Source organism: Aspergillus steynii, assembly GCF_002849105.1.
Source record: "Aspergillus steynii IBT 23096 chromosome Unknown P170scaffold_4, whole genome shotgun sequence".
Classification (NCBI taxonomy): Eukaryota; Fungi; Ascomycota; class Eurotiomycetes; order Eurotiales; family Aspergillaceae; genus Aspergillus; species Aspergillus steynii.
The window spans coordinates 1353787-1376608 of NW_020194401.1; the positions used below are offsets into that span (position 1 = coordinate 1353787).

General features: G+C 38.3%; 7 protein-coding genes across 7 annotated transcripts; 4 read left to right on the forward strand and 3 right to left on the reverse strand.

Annotated features, from left to right (window-relative positions):
• Positions 1-536: 536 nt before the first annotated feature.
• P170DRAFT_509710 (TauD/TfdA dioxygenase family protein) lies at positions 537-1832 on the reverse strand. The gene is made up of 2 exons (XM_024854702.1): positions 936-1832; positions 537-844 (listed from the first exon to the last, which is right to left on the reverse strand). Exons 1-2 carry the CDS (start codon positions 1740-1742, stop codon positions 668-670), a joined length of 984 nt encoding a protein of 327 aa, XP_024704367.1. The 5' UTR covers positions 1743-1832; the 3' UTR covers positions 537-667.
• A 1963-nt stretch (positions 1833-3795) lies between these two features.
• Positions 3796-5069, reverse strand: P170DRAFT_426054 (putative glycosyl hydrolase; the record flags this gene model as incomplete). Its single annotated transcript, XM_024847685.1, has 3 exons — positions 3796-4207; positions 4265-4518; positions 4590-5069. The coding sequence occupies 3 exons, from the start codon at positions 5067-5069 to the stop codon at positions 3796-3798; spliced, it is 1146 nt and encodes a 381-aa protein (XP_024704368.1).
• Positions 5070-6507: 1438 nt separating this feature from the next.
• Positions 6508-7949, forward strand: P170DRAFT_174577 (NAD(P)-binding protein). The gene is made up of 2 exons (XM_024842626.1): positions 6508-6559; positions 6619-7949. Exon 2 carries the CDS (start codon positions 6785-6787, stop codon positions 7688-7690), a length of 906 nt encoding a protein of 301 aa, XP_024704369.1. The 5' UTR covers positions 6508-6559; positions 6619-6784; the 3' UTR covers positions 7691-7949.
• A 53-nt stretch (positions 7950-8002) lies between these two features.
• Positions 8003-8395, reverse strand: P170DRAFT_475394 (uncharacterized protein; the record flags this gene model as incomplete). The annotated part of the gene is made up of 1 exon (XM_024853253.1): positions 8003-8395. The coding sequence occupies one exon, from the start codon at positions 8393-8395 to the stop codon at positions 8003-8005; it is 393 nt and encodes a 130-aa protein (XP_024704370.1).
• A 775-nt stretch (positions 8396-9170) lies between these two features.
• P170DRAFT_357144 (FAD-binding oxidoreductase) lies at positions 9171-10902 on the forward strand (the record flags this gene model as incomplete). Its single annotated transcript, XM_024844199.1, has 6 exons — positions 9171-9615; positions 9676-9737; positions 9808-9898; positions 9978-10314; positions 10368-10567; positions 10625-10902. 6 exons carry the CDS (start codon positions 9171-9173, stop codon positions 10900-10902), a joined length of 1413 nt encoding a protein of 470 aa, XP_024704371.1.
• Positions 10903-11685: 783 nt separating this feature from the next.
• P170DRAFT_475396 (uncharacterized protein) lies at positions 11686-12330 on the forward strand (the record flags this gene model as incomplete). Its single annotated transcript, XM_024853254.1, has 4 exons — positions 11686-11821; positions 11885-11950; positions 12015-12055; positions 12106-12330. 4 exons carry the CDS (start codon positions 11686-11688, stop codon positions 12328-12330), a joined length of 468 nt encoding a protein of 155 aa, XP_024704372.1.
• Positions 12331-16833: 4503 nt separating this feature from the next.
• P170DRAFT_321515 (uncharacterized protein) lies at positions 16834-17118 on the forward strand (the record flags this gene model as incomplete). The annotated part of the gene is made up of 1 exon (XM_024843313.1): positions 16834-17118. A coding segment is annotated over one exon (285 nt), but the record flags the coding sequence as incomplete, so codon positions are not given.
• Positions 17119-22822: the final 5704 nt, after the last annotated feature.

A 22822-nucleotide genomic window follows, 5' to 3' on the forward strand; every position in this document is an offset into this window, starting at 1 on the left:
CGGCCGACATGGGATCCGAATCCTATAAATCCAGCTTATTTCTCAATTTATGTATAGTTGTATTTCCCTGCCCAAAAGAAAAGCAAAAGAGAGATACCACGAAAACATTGGAATTCTCTTGACGGAATGAGTCGGAAACGGACGGGGTACAGTCATTCATCAAGTCCCTCATTGCAACCTGCTGTTTTACCGTTTCAGGTTTCTGTTTCTCGAGGATTGGATTCCGATGCTTTTTGTCTTGTACTGGAGCTGTGCGGGTGTTTTATTTCGTTAATCCTTTGTTGGATATATGCATAGTCTAGATGGTTATGGCTATAATTCGGTGCCTTCTTTCGGTCTGCCTTGGGGTATAAAGGCTCTTTTTGATGGTTACTTATACTTCCAGAAAATAGCCGATACGGGTGGGGTAAGACATGGCTTTCATGGGTTTATTAACTTGTTCGAAGTAGACATGTTTATATCTGTTTTGAGGACTCTGAATACTGGTCGGAAGTTGATTCCTTTGAATAATTCCAATAACAAAACTTTAGACATATCTCAATAAACATTTCACATGGCAATATCCTAACACTAAATCAAATTGACAGAGGAGCAGAGAGAGAGAGAGAGAGAACAACCCATAACGTGTTGAATAAGATCCTCTCTACACACGGGCTATAATAGAAACCTACCCCTGAGTTGGCTTCGGCATGCCAGCACCAAACATGCCCGCTCGGTTATCCGTCTTCTCATTCAATCCCCACGCCGTGGACGAGGAATCATGCACCGTCGCCCGTCTCATGTCGCGAACATATCTGCCCGCAAAGGAGCCACCACACGCTCGGTGCATGACGCATGTGTTGTCCTATCACCCGTCAGTTTTCCACCTTCGTATCGTTGAACCGATCAAACAAGACAAACGAGTAAAGAGAGAAAGATAATAGATGAGAACTCACCCAAATAACCAAATCCCCATTATTCTCCCAATCCACCTGAAACGTATACTTCTCCTGACTCGCATGTTCCAACAACCGCTCAATCACTGGCTGACTCTCCTCCCGGCCCCAGCCATCAATATGGTGCGCATGCCAGGCAATATACAGGTTCGTGCGCCCGCTCGGCTCATGCGTCTGCACCAACCGATGCCTCGCCATAAAATGATCCTCGGGGTTCATCTGCTTTAGAAAGTCGCAGTCCGGCGCCCCCAGCCGCCGACTCTGCCACAGCGAATGACAAAGCACGTACTCGTCAATCTGGGCCTTGGTGGTCTCGTCTAAATCCTCGTATGCGGTGCGCGTGTCCGCGAACGCCGTGCCCCCGCCGGTCCCCTTCGGAGGGAGCTGGTGGGCACGGAGCAGTGAGAGCCCGGCGCGACGCGGGTTGTAGGCGCAGTCGACGTGGAAGAGGCCGTTGCCGAGGCCCATTTGGTGGCGCAGGCTGGTGGTGGGGACGACGTGGCCGTCGGCTTCGATGTTGCCGACGTCGGTGAGCTGGGTGAAGGGGTGGAGGCGGTATTTCTGGCCCGGTTGGATGAAGGGCGTCGAGTCGTCGAGCTCGCCCAGTTGGGAGGCGAAGGCGACGTGACCTGCGTCGTCGAGTTGGGTGGCCCGGAAGACGAGCACGCCGTATTTGGCCATGCCGGCTTTTATGGACGAGATTGTGGAGGGGGGCAAGGGGGAAGAGAAGTCGACGCCGTGGCATTCGGCGCCGAAGGTGGGATGGAGAGGTTTGAAGGTTAGAGGGGAGTCGGTGAGGGAGCCCATTTTGGAGGTGGATTTGTTTGGTGAGGGTTGTGAGGGTTGGGTATAGTATGTTTAGATGTTCAGACGGATGGAAGTGGGTGGATATAAAAGGGTATGGTAGGTATTTGTGAAAATCGGCCAAGAGAACCGGTACAGCAGGTTTATATGTTATATCTAGTGTTTCTATGCCGTAGTTGACTAATAAGATAGCTGGCCACCCGGAGACGTCGAGTCCGATAGGATGGTAATAGCCGGCATTGAATCCTGATGACTCGTAAGACTGACTAGATATCGTGTTGGTCGATGTCAGACCATTAACAGTATGAAAGTATGCTATGTGGATATGCAGTATCACAATCGAGTACAGAGGGCCTCCGAACAATAATGGTCATTCACTACCTGGCAGAGAACAGGTCTACTTACAAGTAAACACATTATAGCCTCGCTCCTTGGGATACTCGCTAAATAAAGTCGAATGTATCAAGCGAACTTGATCATGCCCAGCATCATGCATGCTCCTCAGTAACATAATTAACCACCAATAACCGGGACCTATCCTCCACGCAATATCCCAAACGCCAACATTCAAACCTTCTCAAAATACCTCATCAAGTTTGAATCAAGCCAAACTAACCGACCAGATCGGACCTCAAACACCCCCCCCGTTCTCCGTCCGAGTCCGATCCTCACCTAATATCCAGCCAAGCCGGCATAACTGACCCAACCTATCACGGCAGCTCTAATATCTACATGAATCCCTCGAGACGAGACAATATAAACAATAAGCCGGTGTCAGCCACTGACGCAAAGCGTAACGCCCACCTCCAAAGGATGGCAAGTATACTCCGTCCACCTCCCTAGTTCGGGGGTGATCGACCCGGGCGATCAGCCACCACATGGTAAGACGGAAGGGGCGGAGGGATTCAAGTCCGATTTGACGAATCTTATAGAATTATCCGGGCTTTTCTTTTTCTTTTTTGCATGGTGAAGCTCCGTATTACCAGTGCGTATCTGTGGCTGTTACGTGGACTGTAAAAGCAAGTAAGTAATTGTAATATGTCGATGCAAATACCAAATCAGACGTTTTGGCATACTCAAATACCCACGTAAGCATGAAGATCCCCCAATACCAAGCAAATACGCCGTCCAGGTTCAAAATCGCAATACACCATACCTTCCATAGGTAAGTAAGCAGCCCCTACTGCATCTCAGTCTTCTCAGATCCCCGCGCACTAGCGCAGCCTCCAAATCCACAATCCCTCAGGATTCCCGAGTGGAGACTCTTCAAGCTCCCTGATTGCCCCCGGGTCCCGAGGCCCCCGGAGATTGAAACCGTTGGGGGCGGAGGCAAGAGCCGATTTAGCGTGCTTTGGCGCTTACCGGGGAGTATCGGACGAAGACGCTAGAATTGTTAGCCTAGTGGCGGATTCAAGATTGTTTGCTCCGCGGACTCTAAGGGAGGCTTGGTTTCGTAGCTTGCGTGGTTACGACGTTGGGGATGTGGAGTCTGTCCGACTAGGTGGATTGTCGAGATGAACGGGGATCTAGATGGTATGACTCTTTTCTGTTTCTTGTTTTTGCCCGATGAGAAAGAAGTGTTATCGATCTGTTTCGGTATTGTACTTTCAATCGGCTTTGGACGTGGGCGTGGCAGTAACTATGGTGGACACATCGAGCTCATCGAGGGCGCTGACTAGGCAGGTCAGGGCTAATGTCTGAACTTCTCAAAATACTAAATTGCTTCCAAAGGGATGAGTTCGCTATGGTACAAATGACTTTTCATTCCGCGTTTCCGCATGATCTTGTCTATGATCTATACTGTACAATTTGTTCGCATCCTGCGCGAAGCAATTCGTCATGTCTCGCATGGTGTCAACCCTCGAGGCATTGAGCGACTCGTCCGTCCGGCAATGAAAGGACAAGTCTCGATTGCAGATGACCAGCCACATTTTAAATGCTTCTGAACGAACTGGGGCTGGTCCAGACATAAACCCATACTGTCAAGACCGCGGCACAGCCAGCATGTCATATCCAGCGGGTGTTTGACTATCCTTCAACCCATGATATCGAATCTTCAATCCTCATCAATCGCCGCGACTAGCGCATCCATCGCAGAACTGTGCGTCGACGCGTCAATCGCACTAACAGGCCCAGCCCAGTTGATTCCAAACTGATTCTGCTCGTCGCGGTCGTTGTCCCAGATACTGTCGGCGCAGGCACGGATCACCTTCTCATATACGTCGTCCGGCGCGACGGAGTGCAGCAGCTTCAAGTTCCGGATGAAGATGCCCTTGAATTGCGTGGCGTTGGCGTCACAGTCGGGTTCGCATGATTCGCGAATCACGTAGTTGTCGTCGGCGAGCTCGTCGATGGACGCTTTCGCGATCTTTTCGGCCATGTCGAGGTACGATGAGTTGGATGAGTTGGAGACGGAGCGGTGCAGTTCTGCGAGTCCGCCGATGACGACGCCTTGGTTGTAGGTCCAGCTGGGTGTTTTTGTTAACATTGTGTTCAGCTTTGGGAGACAGACACAGAAGGCTTACATTGTGTCACCGTTGTTGGCGCAGTCGTTGGTCAGTCCGTCGTTGACTGTATAGTTCTCGTTGATCATGCCGGTGGCATTGAACCAGTTCCACTGACGACGCGCCCAGTCCACATAATACTGGCTGTCGGAGGCACGGTTGGCCAGGTGTGCCGCGACAGAGAAGAACAACTCGTTGGTGACCGCGTTGACATACACGTGCGAGTAATCCGAGTCGATTCCGCCGTTTCCACATTTAGACGGCCAAGTATGACTCTGCACAGATGCCCATCAGCCATCACCGCCCCAATCATTCGGAAAGCCAAGCAAGGGGAAAAGTCACTCACCAGTCGGTCAAAAATGCCAATCGCCAAGTCCAGGTATTCATCATCATCCGTGACATCATACGCCGCGATCCACGCAAGCGCCCACCACGCATCGTCGTCATAAGATCCGTCCATCCACTGATAGGCATCTGGCGAGCCGGCCTGCGTCCCGTCGGTGATGTTGTAGAATTCGTCGCCGCTGCGCTCGGGAATGGGGTTCGAGATCGTCGCAACCTTGAAGGTGGTTCCGAGCACGCCCACAACCGCGTCGTTCACGGACTCATCGGCAATGGCGAAATCGGCCAGCGTCGTTAAGCAGTTCGCCCCGTTCCACCATCCGCAGGTATCCCATATCCCGCTGGTGCCGTTATACCACGTTTGCAGCACGTCCATCGCGATCTGAGCCCTTGACGTGGCATTCTGCGCCGAGACGCCGGTGGAGAACAGCAAGGGGGCGCTGGCGGCAGCAGCGAGTAACGTGGTGAGTGGTGCTGGAGACATGGTGAAGAGAAATATAGGGTCTGTTCTTCTTCAGTTCCAGCAGGACGGCGGTCCCCCTGGAGGTTTTTGTACCCCTGGGCTCTTCGCCCCAAAAAATGTGAAGCAGGGATTCGCCATTGTGGTCCCCTTGAAACCAGGGGTGCATGAGTTGTGAGATTCTAGAATTCCTGCGGACGATCATGTCGGCCTATCACATTCTTGGTTGTGTCCAAGGTCCATGTTTGAGGGCGGCTACGGATCTCCACCGATCACTGGTCGATTGTCGTTCGCCCTGCCCTATTAGGCGGCAGTTGGAGTCGGCGGCGATTCAAAATTCTAACTGCCAAGTCTGGGCCTGCACGCGAGAGAAAAAAAGAAAAAAGAAAAAGAAAAAAAGGCACAATGTTCCTTGTTCCTGCAGGGGAGGACCAACAATTTCCCACCACGCGATAAAGAACCGTTGGTGGTCGATCAAGGGAACTGCGCGGTTTTTCCCCGGGTCGGTAAATGCCCCCCTTGCCACTGTGGCCGAGGGTCCGGAGTTTCGTTGTGTGTTTGAACGGGAGATCACCGTTTAGATTTGTCATTGGAGCTATCAGATCAGAGGGGCCTGAGGGGCAGGATTATGTGTCAACTGGGTCAAGTTGATAGATGAAACGAGATATATCAGACCCCAAAGATGTGCTGTCAGAGCATAGATTAGCGCCGAACAGCTGTCCGAGACAATGCCAAGACTAGGACAGAAGGAAAAGTCTGTATCACTCAAACGCCGAACCATGGTTCTGGCGAAGTCTAATCGCGCTTCAATATTTGGACAGGGCTGGCCTCGACTTATCTATCGAGGACTCCCTCGACAAACTTTGCGGTGCCTGAATGCCGGTCTGGTTGCCGTTGCCGCCGTTCCGGGTTCCGTTCCATGATTCGATTTTACTGCATGCTGCGGCTTGGAATCTGCCGTTCAAGTGATCACTTCAAGTTGTATAACCCTCGAAATGATCTGCTGTTAGCGTTATATACCAGAACTTCTTCTATTCTAGTACATACGACCACAGGGTAAGGAGAATAGGGCTTCCCGTCCGCCCAGCCATATTCAACACATAAAATCATATCCTCGCGGGATTTCCCTGAAGCCTAGTAATAATACTCTAAATAAAATATATAATATACTTAAATATTTCTAGTTAATTATTATTATACTATCTCACCCTTAAGATACTAAGATATTTAACCTTATAACTTTATTGTTTATACTTAATTAAGATAGCTTATTAGTAAAATAGCTAATAAAAAAGGAGGAATTCGCGGACCTAATATCAGATTCAGACCATCTACTTGGAAGGATCCAATTGGGATCCTTCCAAGGATGGTTAGTCCTAGCCTAGCTAAAATACATAAATCTATATCCTCGTAGGATTCCCCTGAATCTGAGTGATAATATTCTAAGCAGAATACACCATACGTTTGAACACCTCTAGTCAATTGCTTTCACGCTGCCTTACCGCTAAGGGTAGGTTAGTAACCTTTAGAAGAGGTTTATAACTTTTATAACCCTATCCTAACCTCAATTCAGGGTCTAACCTTACAACCTTACAACCTGCGTGGTCCGGGTCGTGGCGAGGTCTAGTGCTGACCTACTAAATTAGCCTAGAACAAGGGTGTTGGGAGGGAAGGAAGAGGGGCAACTCTCCTCTCATCTCATTCATTTTCCCCATCCCACACCCTATCATTACAAAAGCATGTTCCCACCAAACCGAATTCTTGTCACCTGCGCCGCTGGCAATCAAGGACGAGGCGTTGTGCACCGCAGCCTCGCCGCAGGACACCACGTATACGCCTACGTCCGCGACCCAACCACACCCGCAGCGACTCAGCTCGAGGGTCTCGGAGCAAAGCTTGTAAAAGGTGACCTAGGCGACATCGACGCTCTGCGTTGTGCCACGGAAGGAATAGATGTCGTGTTCCACACCGAAGTGCAGACAGGAGACTGGGCCGGAGACCTGCAACGCAGCACGAATGTCATCGACGCGGCGCGCGCGTCATCGACCGTGTCCACGATGATCGTGTCGACAGCGATCAAAGTCGGTCAGCACGAGACTTTTCCTGGCTGGGGCCTCGAGCATCCGATGCGGCAATACTGGCTGAACAAGCACGCTCTGGAGTCCCAGGTCCGGGAGGCTGGGTTCCAGCACTGGACTATTATACGACCGGGTCACTTTTTGCAGAACCTGAAGGCTCCTGTCAATGCCCTTGCCTTTCCTGATTTCGTTGATGATAGAGTCCTCCGTGTTGCGTGGAGGCCGGACACGAAGCTTCCGTGGGTCGATGCGGCTGATGTGGGCATCGTGGTCGCCAAAGTGGTGTCGGATCCGGAATGCTACACTCACCAGGAGATAGACCTTGCCGTGGAAGCGCTGACGGTCGAAGAGGTAGCCGGCAAGCTCACCCGGTGCCTTGGGAGAGAGGTGAAGGTGCATTATTTGTCGGACGAGGAGGTGGATGATATGATCAAACAAGGAAGTCCGGTTCCAGCAGCGCATAAATGGGCAAATGAAGTTCCTGGTGTTGATGCGGTTGGGAAATTCAAGGAGCTTGATCTCACTCCTGTGGACGCGTTTCTGGAGACGAATGCGACTGCGATATGATCATCTTGATGCTACATCCTCTGCGAAGCACGCTACGTGTTCCGTCAAAAATCAGGCTTTTTGATGCAATCTTTTGGGACAAATGGATATCCAAGACAACACTATATATGTATATATCTCATGACCGACACTTTCAGAACAAAAAAGAAGTCCGTGTATACCAGCGATAATCCCAACAAAGCGCCTGAATCAACCATTCGAAAATCCAACCGCAAGCGCCCGATGACGCCTATGGAAAGCATTCCTCTCGGCCGACAAGCACCTACCCAGAATTAATGTCTTTGACGACGTCAATCTGGCCGTAGAGATCTGTCACGTCAAGGAAACCCTCCAAGCCTTCCGAACAGGCTCTTTGATCTGAGGTTGCAGCCGTCTCACAGCAAGCTTTAGGCACTCGCGTTCATAGTTGGCAATATCGAACAGCGACCGCTTCGCATTGTCGCCCCTTTGGCTGCCCGTATCATCCGTCTCGTCTTCACCTTGTTGGAACTCCGGAAAATTGATACTATTGAGGTTGTTCTCTTCTCGAGACCCGTAGTCATTAAACTGTCGGCACATTGTGGCCAAATGACGACAGACGTCTTGAGCGAGGTACTGAGTCCGTGTCCCAGCGAAGCGATCGGCGCCATTACAGGCCGAGGATGATACCAGGCACCGGAAAAGCTCAAGGCGGAAAAGAGTTATTACCAAAGACGGTGGTTCCATTGTTCTCTTCCAACCGAGCCTGGAGATGATTTGCTATCTTCGTCACATTTTCGGCCCCGAGAGCATCACCCGTAAAGTTGGAACCCAACAAGGTCGAGGAAACCTGGTCACGACAATTATTGGCATCTTGTACTCTGAATTGGAGCTTTCAACAGTCATTCACATACCCAGGAAGACTCACTGTGATGTATCCAATGAGTAGACAAAGAAAACCAACAAAAGAATCTCCCAGCTCCAAAAGACGTTTTCGATTTGCTACATTTGAGCAAGGTACTCATTAGCGAACCGATGGTCCATGAGTGCCTCGAAAGTCTGGGACTCCACGGCGCTAATGCTAGTGTTAGTGAGGCTATCTGTTAGTGAGGCTATCGGGATAGGGTTGCATCGGCCGCCTGCCGGCTAACCTCCTCGGGCAACACCCGCAGAACGCCGGGAGGGGGTGGCTACCAGTGGTTTTGGGCCCTGCAGCGGTTGGGCCTTTCTAGTTGATCCAGGCGCCCGACTTCCGGGTGATCTCGGCGTAACTCTGATCCCATGTAAGATACTAGCTGTAATTAATGCATTTCTTTGTTTGTTGAGCCTGGGCAAAAAAAGATCGTAAGAAAGGAGGGGCAGTGTTCTGCCTAAAACGAACGCATATGTTGGGCAGTTTCTTTTAAGTAGACAGATGTTAACTGGACGTGAGATCCGTTAAACAAAAAGGCCTGTGACAATCGTTAGAATCTTTTAAAGGCACCTGCCAAGATTTCATTCCTACCGAACGTTTTCACTCGCAATGGCTCACGGCATAGAGGCGGCAGTTGAGCAGTTGAGAGCTGCCTTTGCTCATCAGTTCGTGACCCCGGACTTGGAGGCGAAGTTCCAGCAAGCCGTGGCAGTCCCTTGGTCCCAAACCTGCTGGACCCCCGCGGCCGGTTATGTATACTTGAAAGACTCCCTGGAGCTCACTAGAGCAGTGGACATTATCAAAAGCACAGGATCCAAGTTCGCCGTTCGCACCACCGGCCACAACCCCAATGCTGGATTCAGTAGTGCAGACAGAGATGCGATTGTGCTTGACATCCGTCAGTTCCAGTCCAAGGAGCTGACATCGGATGGCGTCGCCCGAGTTGGTTCGGGAAGCACTTGGGGCGAGGTGTATGCCTGGCTCGAGGGGCACAAGCTGTCGGCCATTGGAGGCCGAGACCGACAGGTCGGACTGGGAGGTTTCCTCCTGGGAGGTATGTGGTGGTATTGGAAAAGGATACAACCAGGGGTGTACCGTTAACAATTGAGAACAGGGGGAATGGGAGCGTTGCCCAATCTGTATGGACTGGGAGCAGACGGCGTGAAGAACTTCGAAGTGAGTGAAGTTTAGTCTTTGAGTACCTTGATTTTGCTTTTCTACAAAGCTCACAACTAAAGACCTTTAGATTTTGTTGGCCGACGGCAGTCTAGTTAACGCAAACGCAAATGAGAACGCTGATCTCCACCGCGCTCTGAAGGGAGGTGGCTCCAACTTCGGTATGTGGCATTCCTTATCCTCAGGTTGACCTGGCTTGCAAGACTCAGTTAGTGGACCCGAGTTTTCTAATCCATTGAGCAGGCATCGTGACACGGTTCGACCTTGAGACCCACCCATTGATCAACGTTCAGTATACAATCAATGCTTACAACCTCGACGACTATGTTGCGATCAACAAAGCCACGGTGGCAGTTCAAAAGGCTATGGAAGAAGATTCTAAAATCGGGCTGTTTACCAATTACAACAATGGCCTTGTCGCAGTCGGCATGCTTTATGGAGGCACTCCCAACGAGCCACCTGCCGCCTTCCAGCAATTTCACGAACTCAACAGTCTGCTGATGACGGTTCTTCCTGTCACAAATGGAACTCTTCTATCGCTCGCTGAGGCCATGGGCCATGTCCAGGATAGTAAGAAGTAAGTGCAGGTAGAATATAGGATGCACTCAACTCGTCCTTAACACATAATAGGCGAGCCATTTGCACGTCCACCACACAGGTTTCGCAAGAGCTCTACGATGAAGTGTACAAATACTGGGTTGATATTCGCAACACCTTTCCGGCTGATCATGTTCTCCACTATACTATCCAGCCAATGGGCACGGCTGGTGTCCAGGAAGGCAAAAACCGCGGGGGAAATATCATGGGACACCAGATCATCCCGCAGACTTGTAAGTCCTTACTGAACCATACTGTACTCCCATAACTAATATGATGTTGACTCAAAGGGTGGGTCTTTACGTGTGAATGGCCTGAGGATGGCGACGACGTCGCTGCACAAGGTGCAGTGGACAAGATGCTCGCAAAAGTGCAGAGTTTGGCCGAGGAAAGACAGCTCTTGCTTGACTACCGGTGCATGAGTTTTGCTCAAGCCTCTCAAAGGGTTCTGGGCAGCTATGGGGCCGAAAACATTCAGAGGCTGCAGGACGTTGCAGCCAAGTACGACCCCGAGGGAGTATTCCAAAAGTTGCAGCACGGGGGCTTCCTCTTGCGCAACAATGTCTAAGCGATGTTGTCCCCTTGTAATGAATAAGGGGGGTTGTATCCCTATTCTGCAGGGAAACTGAGTCCGGAGCTTTACTATGTTTGCCTTATTCTAATGCACGCCATGAGTCGCGCCTCCTTTTTCCCAAATCCCTTTCTGTACTGCATGGGCCGTGCTCGGTGTACCCGACTTTCGTGCATTTTAATTCAAGTTGAGGCCGCCAAGCCCTAGCGTTAACCTATCGAATGTAACCATGTTCAATGTGTCTCTGTATTATTCAGCCCCTTCTTCACGTACTTTGGAGAAACTTCAGATTGGGCCTTGCTGTGGGTCATGTGAATTCGGTTGATCAGAATGCAGCGAAGTTTGATGACCTACACATTTGATTCATGGGTTGATGTAGCCTCTCGAGCTTCTGCAAGTAAGCAGCAGGGGTGTGAACGCAGAGTGAATGAGAGGGGTTATACGTATTGATCCAGCCCGTAAGACATTCTGGAGCTAAGTGGTTCGGGATGTAAGATGTCGAGGCAGCAGGACCATGCACAGGACTACCCAAATTCTATTATGGTCTTTGGAGTGGCAGAATCGCTGCCAGCTGACAGACACTTCTCGCGACAAACTAGTTACTTGGCAGCGAGGTCCGAAAGCCAGCCCCAATTCCAGATGCCATAAGGCTCATATGGGTCAGAGTCTGGGAACAGGTTTTGAAGTCAATATTACACCCCGGACACCTCGTTTTTCTTCTCTCTTTATACCTTCATCTGTGGTATTGGTTCCTTCGATTATCAATAAGGAAAGGCTGAGATGTCTGCTCCAGGTACTTTGTCGCCGGGCGCCTATCTGGCAGCCGGCACGCCTCTGATTGTCGCTTGCGCCGGTTTCGTGGGCATAAGATGCGCGATGAACATCAAGGTGTACAAAAAGCTTTTTATTGCGGACTGTACAGTTTCCATATCTGCCCGACGAAAAGGAAGCATATTGACTAACGCATTTCGAAATATAGATGTCTCCATCCTTGGGTTCGCTTTCGTTACAATCGTATTCGCCATGAACCACGTTATCATTCAAAGTGAGTATTTCGACCTTCTCTGAAAGTCCCAAAGAATGAACATTAATCGTATTCCTTACTGCAGGATTCGCCAATCCGCTAGGATCATTAAACTGGCTGAATCGGGTCAGTTCTCTTTAGATATATTGCCGAGTGTGTGGCTGACCTCTGAGCAGGTTGCGGTGGTTATAACGGTCATTATCACATTTGAACTGTGGACAGAAAAAGCACCGATTCTGCTCATCTATGTCCGACTTTTTGGCATCAAAAAGTGGCTGGAATACGTCTGCTATACCAACCTTGCGATTTCAGCCTTGGCATATATCTGCGCCATGTCACCCACCTTCATGCGATGTGACCCTAACGCCAAATCGGCGACCCTCGAAGACCTTGGATACTAAGATCTTTTATAGTTTTCTAGTAGTACAAAATCACTATAGTAAATAATATATTAATTTTTATTGTAATAATTATAGTGATAAGTAAAGATTTATAGTAAAATACGTAGTAAATCAAGTAAAATCACTCTACATTCAGCTATTATCTCATATTTTGGCTATACAGGCCCTTATTCAGCCTAGAACAAGACCTATCTTGGTGGTCAGACCTGCTCTGCAATTCTGCACTCGATGTGCAGCGCTCGCTACCATTTTGTTCTACGTACGCCTTCGGTACGCAGAGTGGTAGCCCACTAATTGCCTCATTGGGAGTGCCAAGGGGCGAGTATCCACCCCCGCTCTGCAAAAGTGAACTCTGCGTGGTTGCAGAACACCTCTATAAGTCACAAACACACGCATGCCAACACCTTCGGGATTCCATCCCGAGGAATGAAGTTGTCCTCAGGAACGAACCTTACTAAGCGGGATCTGCTCACATGACTACTAGTAAACGTAATCAACCACCGACGGCCCAGTTCCCGTTATAAAGTGTACACAGCTCGCGAGGACCTCACGTGACACCCGCGCGAGCTCACCCCACTTTTTTGTACGATCAACTCACGCGAGGTTTGGCTTACTTAAGCAGAACAACTCACCCGAGATTGTAAAATTTTACTGTATTTTGATTTCACTCTTTTATAGTAGTATTATACTAAGTATCTACTAAGTACCTTAAACACTTACTAAGTACTTAAAAGCTACTTAAAAGCTACTTAATCCCCTAATACCCTAATAATTATAAATAAAAATAATCCCTAATTATATTCCCTAAACAACCCTAACCCTAAATAATCCCTAAAAACCATATATAATCCCTAAAAATTACTAAGTACTTATTAAGTACTTAGTAAGTATTTCTTAAGTAGTTTATAAGTATCTTTAGTACTTAAGTAGTATTTAATAAGTACTTATAAGATACTTTATTTTATAAATAATTTTTTATAAGTATAATATGTAGTAATGTATTGAAATAAGTGATGTGAGTTGTAATAAAAAAAGTTGGAGTGGGGGTCAGGTGACCTACTAGCGCCTTTTTCAACTCAACGGAGGTAAAAAAACACCCTGACCGACCTGTAACCACCGTTATAATCATCCTTGTTTATCATCCTATGTTGGAGCTATTATTGTACTCCCATTATGATTCATGAAGTGTAAGGGGCAGCCACGAAGGTTCTGGTTCGGGCACTTGGTTCCCTTAGATAGATGTACCGAGGAGTTCAGAATGCCTGCGATACACTTGCGGACTGTCTATTACATATTAAGAGATATAAGAAGTTAAAAGACAAGTATTAAATAAATAAAATTAATTACTTAATTTTCTAAGGATTAAACAGATAATTTTTTTAAATAAAGGGTTTTCTGTATATAATATTATTACAAGAATTAGTTTTTAAATACTTTAGCTATTTTACAGACCTCCGGTAGTCTGATTATTCTGTATTTTGCGCTAACATAAATACTAATAATAAATATATCCTTTTTAATAAAATGGCTGTTCTTAAATACTTAATATAATATCTAGTATTTCTGTTTTAATATTCTTATATAAAGTAAAATTACTTTATCTTATTTTAAAAATTAATTTATACTTAAAATTATTTTTATAGCTTATCTATAGCTGTTATAATTTTAATATTTAATAAGGGATTAATTTATTAAATCAAAAATAAGATAACTAAATATTTTATAAGTATTTAAGGCCACCTAATATCTCCTATAAATATAAATAATATAAGTAAATTTAATAAAATTAAACTTTCTTTTTTTTAAAATCTCGTGTTTATTTTTTATATTTAAAAAAAATTAATTATAAGATTGTATATTATTCTAGCAACAGATTTTATACTAATTTATATAAAAATTAGTTTATTAACTAGTTTTTTTATTTTTTTACTACCTAAGATTATTATAATTCTAATAAGATAAAAATATATTTATTTTATTTTTTTTAAGAAAAGATTCTTTTTTTACTCTTATAAGTTTTTTTTTTTTTTTTTAAAATCTAATAAAAATTTTATAAGATATATATTAGGCTAGTATAAGACTAACTTTAAGTACATATAATATTTTAAAAAATTAAAAAATATTATTATACCAGCTGGCTATTATTTTTATAAAAAAGATAAAATTATTATTATTAAATAACTAACTTATAAAAATATTATTAAAATTAATAAAATAATTTTTTTCCTGGCTAAGAAGGTTTTTTTTACTTATATAAAATCTTTTATAATATATTAGAGATACTTGCTGTGTTATTAAGGCTGCTATTATTTAGATTATTATTAATAAGGGCCTTATTATTAATAAGGATCTATTAGCTTATATTATTAAGTTATTTTTAAATAATAAATTATCTTTTAAGTCTAAAGGGCTACTGGCTCCGGTATATTATTATTTTATATAAAAAAATAAATAAAATATTAATTTTTTATAGGCTATAACTTTTATTAATATATTTAATCTTATAAGAAAAGGAATATTTATATAAAAAATAAATTTTATATATTTTTAAATTTATATTATAATAAAGATAATTAAAATATAAAAATCTTAAAAAATATAAAAGTTTTTTTTTAAGTTTTATATTATTTTTATCCTGTTTTTTTAAAAATAGTTATTCTATTATTTTTCTTAATAAAAATTTAAAATATTTTAATATATCTTTTTTATTATTAAAAAGTGTCAAATGGGGTCACCTGACATCACCTGATTCATCAGAATCACCTGATCTAACCCCACAACCGAAATTATTCAAAATTTACTACAACTTTACTGTCACTTCATTGAACTCTCACTTCTACCACCAAATTATATGGGAAAAGTGAGGTGAAACTGAGCTCAATGTAAGCAGAAAATAAAAAAGAAAAATTTCTAAAGAATTTCTTATTTTAGACTAGCTTATCTTCCTCTTTGGGAAATCACCGGTCGCTAGAATCCTATAGAAGTCAGAAAACATAAGTTAATAAATTTCCTATTTAGGAAATTAAAAGTTTATTTTAACCACTATGATCAATGGCTTTGTTCAGATAATTAATATAAAGGGTCCAGAATATCTCGCCTATTTATTTTATAAGCTATAAAGTGAATATTGCTACCCTGGTTATTCTGATATTATTTAAATGATTTCATTATGATTTATGTATTAAATCTTAATTGTTCTAATTATTCTAATCATAAAATCCTGATTATTTGATCATTTAAATAATTAAATATTAATTTAATGATAATCTATGAGGTTAATCTTAAAAGCCTAGATTAATGATATGACTTACAGGTAAAGGCCTAAAAAGATTTAATAATTTTATGTTTGTAATATTTGCTTAGGGCCAGATTAAATTAGCCCTGATTTTATTATTTATAAATATACAGTTAATGACCTGCATTAATTTATTCTTTTTAACAAGTTAATTTTACTGTTTTAATTTAACAAGTTAATTTTATCTATTTAATTTACTTATTGATTTATTCATTTATTAATTAATTTCACCTATCTACATACATAGTAAATAGTAGGACCTCTGGTCTATTATCAGATCTAAATAGTCTAGGTGAACTATTTACTTTATCTAACTGATCGATTTCCTTTATTCTATTTAGTCATTTAAAATTTTTATTTAATCCACGTGACCTACTTACCCTATCTAATAATTATAAGCCCAGATTAGCATTTTATCTGATAGTTATAAGCCCGGTCTAGCCCTTTATTTTGACTATTTATACATACACGTGAATGAATTATTTATTTATTTAATTAAATTTACATATGTTTGATCGAATTCACACCTACACCTGAATTAATTATTTATTTATTTAATTAAATTTAACCTACACATGAATTAATCATTTGATTACTTACTATTGCAGTGAATTATTTACTATTTACATTAATTTAATTTATTTAACCTGTGTACTTACTTCAAGTTTTTTATCTTATTTGTCTGAAGTGTTTGATTAATTTAAATTATTTTATTGATTTATTAATTAAATTTACACACACGCGAATTAATTAATTACTTGTTTATTTACTATTATAATAAATTATTTACCTGTCTGATTTAGTTAACCCCTACTTACCTAATTTACTTTCACTTTATTGAACTTTCACTTTTACTACTGATTTATACGGTGAAAGTGAGGTGAAAGTAAGGTGATATAAAGGTTAAATAATTTAAATTACTTTATTAATTATTTAAGCTTACTAACATAGATATAAAGCTTAATTTTCAATTAAACTAGTCACATGACTGGATACACTAGTTCAACACGATTAAAACAATTGCTAAAAGTAGACATGTTTAGGAATTTATTAATCCTAGTTATATGATTATGCCTGATTAATCTATACGGCTTAGTTACCCGGAACCATGTGACCTCGATAGGAATACTAGATTAATTATTAATTTAACCCAAAACAATCAAACACTTTATTAAGACCTTCTATATGATTATAAATTAGCACTTTAAAAATATTATCATATGGATAAGGGCTTAGCCCTAATTCTACTCCTGATTAAGAACTCAATATTATTAGTTAATAGGGTTTTAATATCTAATAAAGAAACCCCATATTACATATTACAGATCCTTCAAACAAAACTAGCTCCCACTAATGAATTAAGAAAACGTGATATTATTAAGCAATATTATATGCTTAAAAATCTGCAGAATAAATATTTAATTAATTTATATATTTTACTATGGGAAAATGTCTATACCGAAGCAAAATCACTTGAAATAAGCGAAGTGAATAATCTATACTAAGTTTAATATAACTTTATTAAAGCCATTTATGGGTCTTATTCAACATTTGTAAATTATTAAAGCGAAAAATTAAATAATAAAATTAAATCACATAATAAAATACTATTATTTTTTAATATAACTAAGTGATTCAGAGATCACGTGAAAATATTTTTAATATTTAAATGCTTAAACTAACCCAGCCGAATCGCTTAGGCAATTTTTAAAGAAGACATCTTGGAAAATACCCTAAGCCCTAGGTTTAATTCTAGAATTTCTAAAAAGGAACAAAATTGCCCCTGTTAATCAGACCCTAATGGAGGCTATTATAAATTTGATTAATATTTTTATATTAATAATTCTTTAAAGAAACCAGAAAATTAGTCACATGATCCTAAGACTATTAAATAATTTAATAGAGCCTCTAGGAACCCTAAATTTCGCGTAGCGCTTAAAGCTATGAAAAATCGCTTAAAATTAATAAATTAAGTAATGAATTAAATAATAAATTTTAAACTGATTTAATTATAATGGCTTCAAATTTAATAGGACTAATTAAAAAACACGCTAGTCTTAATTAAGCATTTGATACTGCGGCAGATATTTATATCTGTAATAATTAATCCCTATTCAGTGATTATTATAAATTATCTATATCGATCTTTATAGGGAATACGCAGATATTAATTAAAGGTTTTAGAATAGTGAATTTAAAACTTTTAAACTCCTATAAAGATGAAACAACATTTGAATTATGTTATTGCGCCTATGTTCCATAATTTTATATTAATGTTTTATCTGCCTTAAAGGCAAGATAATCAGGTATTTACCTTAATTCTAGGGCTATATACCTAGAAAGCCCTAATCACCGCCAAATTTATAAAGTCCTTGAAATTACAGGCATTCATTTAATTAAATAGAGTATTAATAATCATATCCAATGGTCACCTGAATTAACTCCTAAAGATAATCATATTCACTATCTAAATTTACTACCGAATTCACTACCGAATTCACTACCAAATTTACTACCAAATATTGAAGTAAATGAATTAGAGGCTTATTTAGCAAGAAATTCGAATGAACCAATTATCTCCCATGGAATAGCTGAACTATGGTATTTAAGATTAGGGCACCTAAGCTCTGAAGCCCTAAAATACCTTGATTTAGCAGTAAATAGAGTGAAAATTAATAATAAATTAACTAAAACTGAAGATTATTGCCTGATTTATTAATTATTAATATTAAAACATTAAATTTCTTAAATTCTGATTTAATTAGGGACCAAACCATTCAAAACCATTTATTAGGACCTTATTTATTTGAATCAGGGAATCTATTAAAAATAATATATTAGCCATATATATTATCCTTATTTAAAGTTTTATATGGTTAAGGTAATTTTATTGAAAGATTATGTGAGTAATTTAATTATTGAAATAATTTAATTTATTAAATATTGATATTATATGATTATTAAACGATTTTATTTAGATTAAGATAGAAATCTAGCTTATTTTTATAATTACGCGAGATCTGAAGGGGTAATCTATAATATTAGCCTGATTAAGTAATTTAAGTAGAACCTATTTACAGAATGTTCAGGTGTCTTAATTACATAAAAAATACAGATTTTATTTATTAATTCAGGATTACTGCTATATTTATAGCCAGAATTATTAAATATAATAATATATATATTAAATCGCACCCCTACTTATTCACTAAAGTGGAGTACCCCGCATAAAACCTTATTTAAATATCTTGATTAGCCTTTATTATATATAATGCTATTACCAAATCTCTCTAACCTAAAGCGGTATGGTTGCCGAGCTTATATAAGGATTTTTAATATTTCTAGGCTTAGTAAGCTCAAACCGAGAGCTCTAATTGGCTACCTGATAGGGTACATTGCCCTAAATATATGGAAAATATAGATACCCGGTTAAAATAAGGTTATTTTAGTACGTGATTGTATCTTTGATAAAATAAAGGTCTATAAAAATAAACAAAATATTTAAATATTTGAACTAGACCTAATTAGATTAGAAAATTCCGAACTGTTTAGTCTTAAAGAAATTAATGATTTAATTTCCTTAATTTTGATTAATTTACCTGAAATCACTGAATTAGGATTTACTAAGAATAAAATTATTAATAATATTTATTCTAAACCCAAACAAGGTGAATCAAAACTATCTAGTGAATATAATCTTATTTATTATTAATCTGAATATGAAAATTGAATTATTAAATTAAATAATTAAAATAATTAAAATAATTTAATTTAATTGAATACTTAAAATAATGAAATTTTAGGAGACTAACCTCCTACTCCACATTCTTAATCACCCGAAGTTATTATTAATAATTCGCTATTCAATTTTAATGATTATAACAATTTTCATGAGCTACTATCCTTAAAAAAGAATAGATCAGAATCATCTGATCCAGGACCTTTAAAAATGCCTCGAAACTTTGTATTAAATCATGTATTCTCTATGGCTTAAATTAGTAATAATAAATTATATTGAAATGATTTGCCTATTAAGCCAACTAATTAGAATAAAATAATGAATTCGCCCTTTCGCGATGAATGGCTAAATGTATGTAAAATTAAATATAATTAATTAACAAAAATAAACACCTGGGAAGCTATCCCTAAAATAAATAATTTAATTTAAAAAATCCTACCATTAAAATGGGTATAGAAATACAAGTTTACTGATTAAGATTAATTATTAAAATTTAAAGTAAGAATATATGTTTGTGGAGATCTTTAACTAATTAATAATCTCGATTCTAGGGTCATTATCCTAGCCACGCGAATATTTAAGATTATTATAGCCTTAATTACTACTTTTGATCTTAAAATAATTTAATAGGATATAATAAATGCTTTTTTAAACAATAAATTAGATAAATTAATTTATATTTTACTATCTCCCGGACTCAGTCAACAAAATAAGGTTTTTAAGCTAAAATAAGCTTTATATAGACTATATTAATCTCTATTACTATAACAACAAAAAATAAGAAATACTCTAAAAAAATTAGGCCTAAAATCAGTGCCTGAAGATCCCTGCCTATTTATGAATGATTATATGATTTTAATGATTTATATGAATAATATTATTTTATTATATAATTAAAATTATTAATTAAAAATCAACAAATTAAAAAATCAATTATTTTTAATATATAATCTAAAGAATTTAGGTGAAATTCACTAATTCCTAAATATAAAGATTATTCGAAACTGGTAAAATTAAATAATTTGGCTTAATTAAGTAGATTATATTAAAAAAGTTACTTACCGCTTTAAATTAGCTAATCAGAATTCACCTAAAATGCCTCTATTATCTGGTAATTTAAGTAAATCTATAGGGCAGCCGCTTATTAAGCCCTATCATGTAGATTATTAAAAGAAAATTAGCTCAGTTTTATATCCTATAATTATTTCTAGATCAGATATTACAAAAAGTTGTGAAATCCTTGCAGAACATATAGCTAAATTTTTTTTAAATTATATAAATATAGCAAATTACCTGATTTTATTTATTTATAGAACCCGATTTAATTTAATTTAATATAGTCTTAATTTAATAGATTAATTAAAATTATTACTAATTTTCAAAATAGCGAGTAATACAGCTTATATAGATTTATTATAAAAAAAAGTCATCTGAAGGCTTTATATGCTGCTTATTTAGCAGATCTATTAATTGGTCAGCTAGAAAGTAAAAAATAATTACCCTATCTACTACTGAAGCAGAATTATTAGCCCTAATTACGGCTAGTAAACATTTTCTATGGTGGAAACACTTATTTATTACTATAGGGTTTAACCCTGAAGAAAAACTATATATTTATTATAATAATTATTAAATAATTAACCTGCTTATTAAGCCTAATTTAATTTATAAAACTAAATTAAAATATATAGATATTAGTAATCACTGGCTCAGGCAAGAAATCAAGAAAAAATCTATTAAATTAAAATAGGTCTCTATTAATTAAATAATTACAGACAGCTTTACCAAACGCCTGACTAAGCAGGAACATGCGAAATTTACTGAATAACTAAATATAATTAATATTTAATATCTTATTAAATAATAATTAATTATTTAACATTTACAGTTTTAATTAATATTTTTATTAATTTAAACTGAAGGGGTATATTAAATAAAGTTACCTAATATTATCTAATTTATTAGAATTATCTGATTTAACCCCATAACTAAAATTATTTAAAATTTATTATAACTTTATTATTACTTTATTAAACTCTCACTTCCACCACTAAATTATATAGGAAAAGTAAGGTGAAACTGAGCTTAATATAAGCAGAAAATAAAAAAAAAATTTCTAAAAAATTTTTTATTTTAGACTAGTTTATTTTCCTTTTTAGAAAATTACTAATCACTAGAATCCTATAGAAGTCAGAAAACATAAGTTAATAAATTTCTTATTTAGGAAATTAAAAGTTTATTTTAATTATTATAATTAATAGCTTTGTTCAGATGATTAATATAAAGGGTCTAGAATATTTTACTTATTTATTTTATAAGCTATAAAGTAAATATTATTACCCTAGTTATTCTAATATTATTTAAATAATTTTATTATAATTTATATATTAAATCTTGATTATTCTAATTATTTTAATTATAAAATCCTAATTATTTAATTATTTAAATAATTAAATATTAATTTAATAATAATTTATGAGGTTAATCTTAAAAGCCTAGATTAATAATATAATTTATAGATAAAGGCCTAAAAAGATTTAATAATTTTATATTTATAATATTTGCTTAGAGCCAGATTAAATTAGCCCTAATTTTATTATCTATAAATATATAGTTAATAACTTATATTAATTTATTTTTTTTAATAAGTTGATTTTACTGTTTTAATTTAATAAGTTGATTTTATCTATTTAATTTACTTATTAATTTATTTATTTATTAATTAATTTCATTTATCTATATATATAGTGAATAGTAAGACCTCTAGTCTACTATCAGATTTAGGTAGTCCAGGTGAACTGTTTACTTTATCTGACTAATCAATTTCCTTTATTCTATCTAGTCATTTAAAATTTCTATTTAACCCACGTGACTTACCTACCCCATCTGATAGTTATAAGCCCAGATTAGCATTTCATCTGACAAAAAGTAATACCCCTAGTTTCGCACAGGATATTTAGGGGGATATTATTAAAGTTTTAAATAAAAAATTTTCTTAAATTAATTATTATTTATTTTTTTAACTTCTCCCGGCCTCATTTAAAGATTAAAATTATTTTATATTATTATCTTATTTTATCCCGGAATCTCTTAAAGCTATATTTATCTTAGCTTAATATTTTTAATATATAAAGATACTAGGGTTAAAATCACAGATAATATATATTTAATTATATATTATTAAGATATATAAGTATTACACAGCTATAAAGTATTTTTATAAGCTTATTTTTATTTTTTTACAGGAAGAGGCGGGTAAGATATAAACTATTTATAAAAATAAGAATTTATTAAAAGTTGTCAGATGAAATGCTAATCTGGGCTTATAACTATTAGATAGGGTAGGTAGGTTATGTGGGTTGAATAGAAATTTTAAATAACTAGATAGAATAAAAGAAATTAATTAGTTAAATAAAGTAAACAGTTCACCTAGACTATTTAGATCTGATAATAGACCA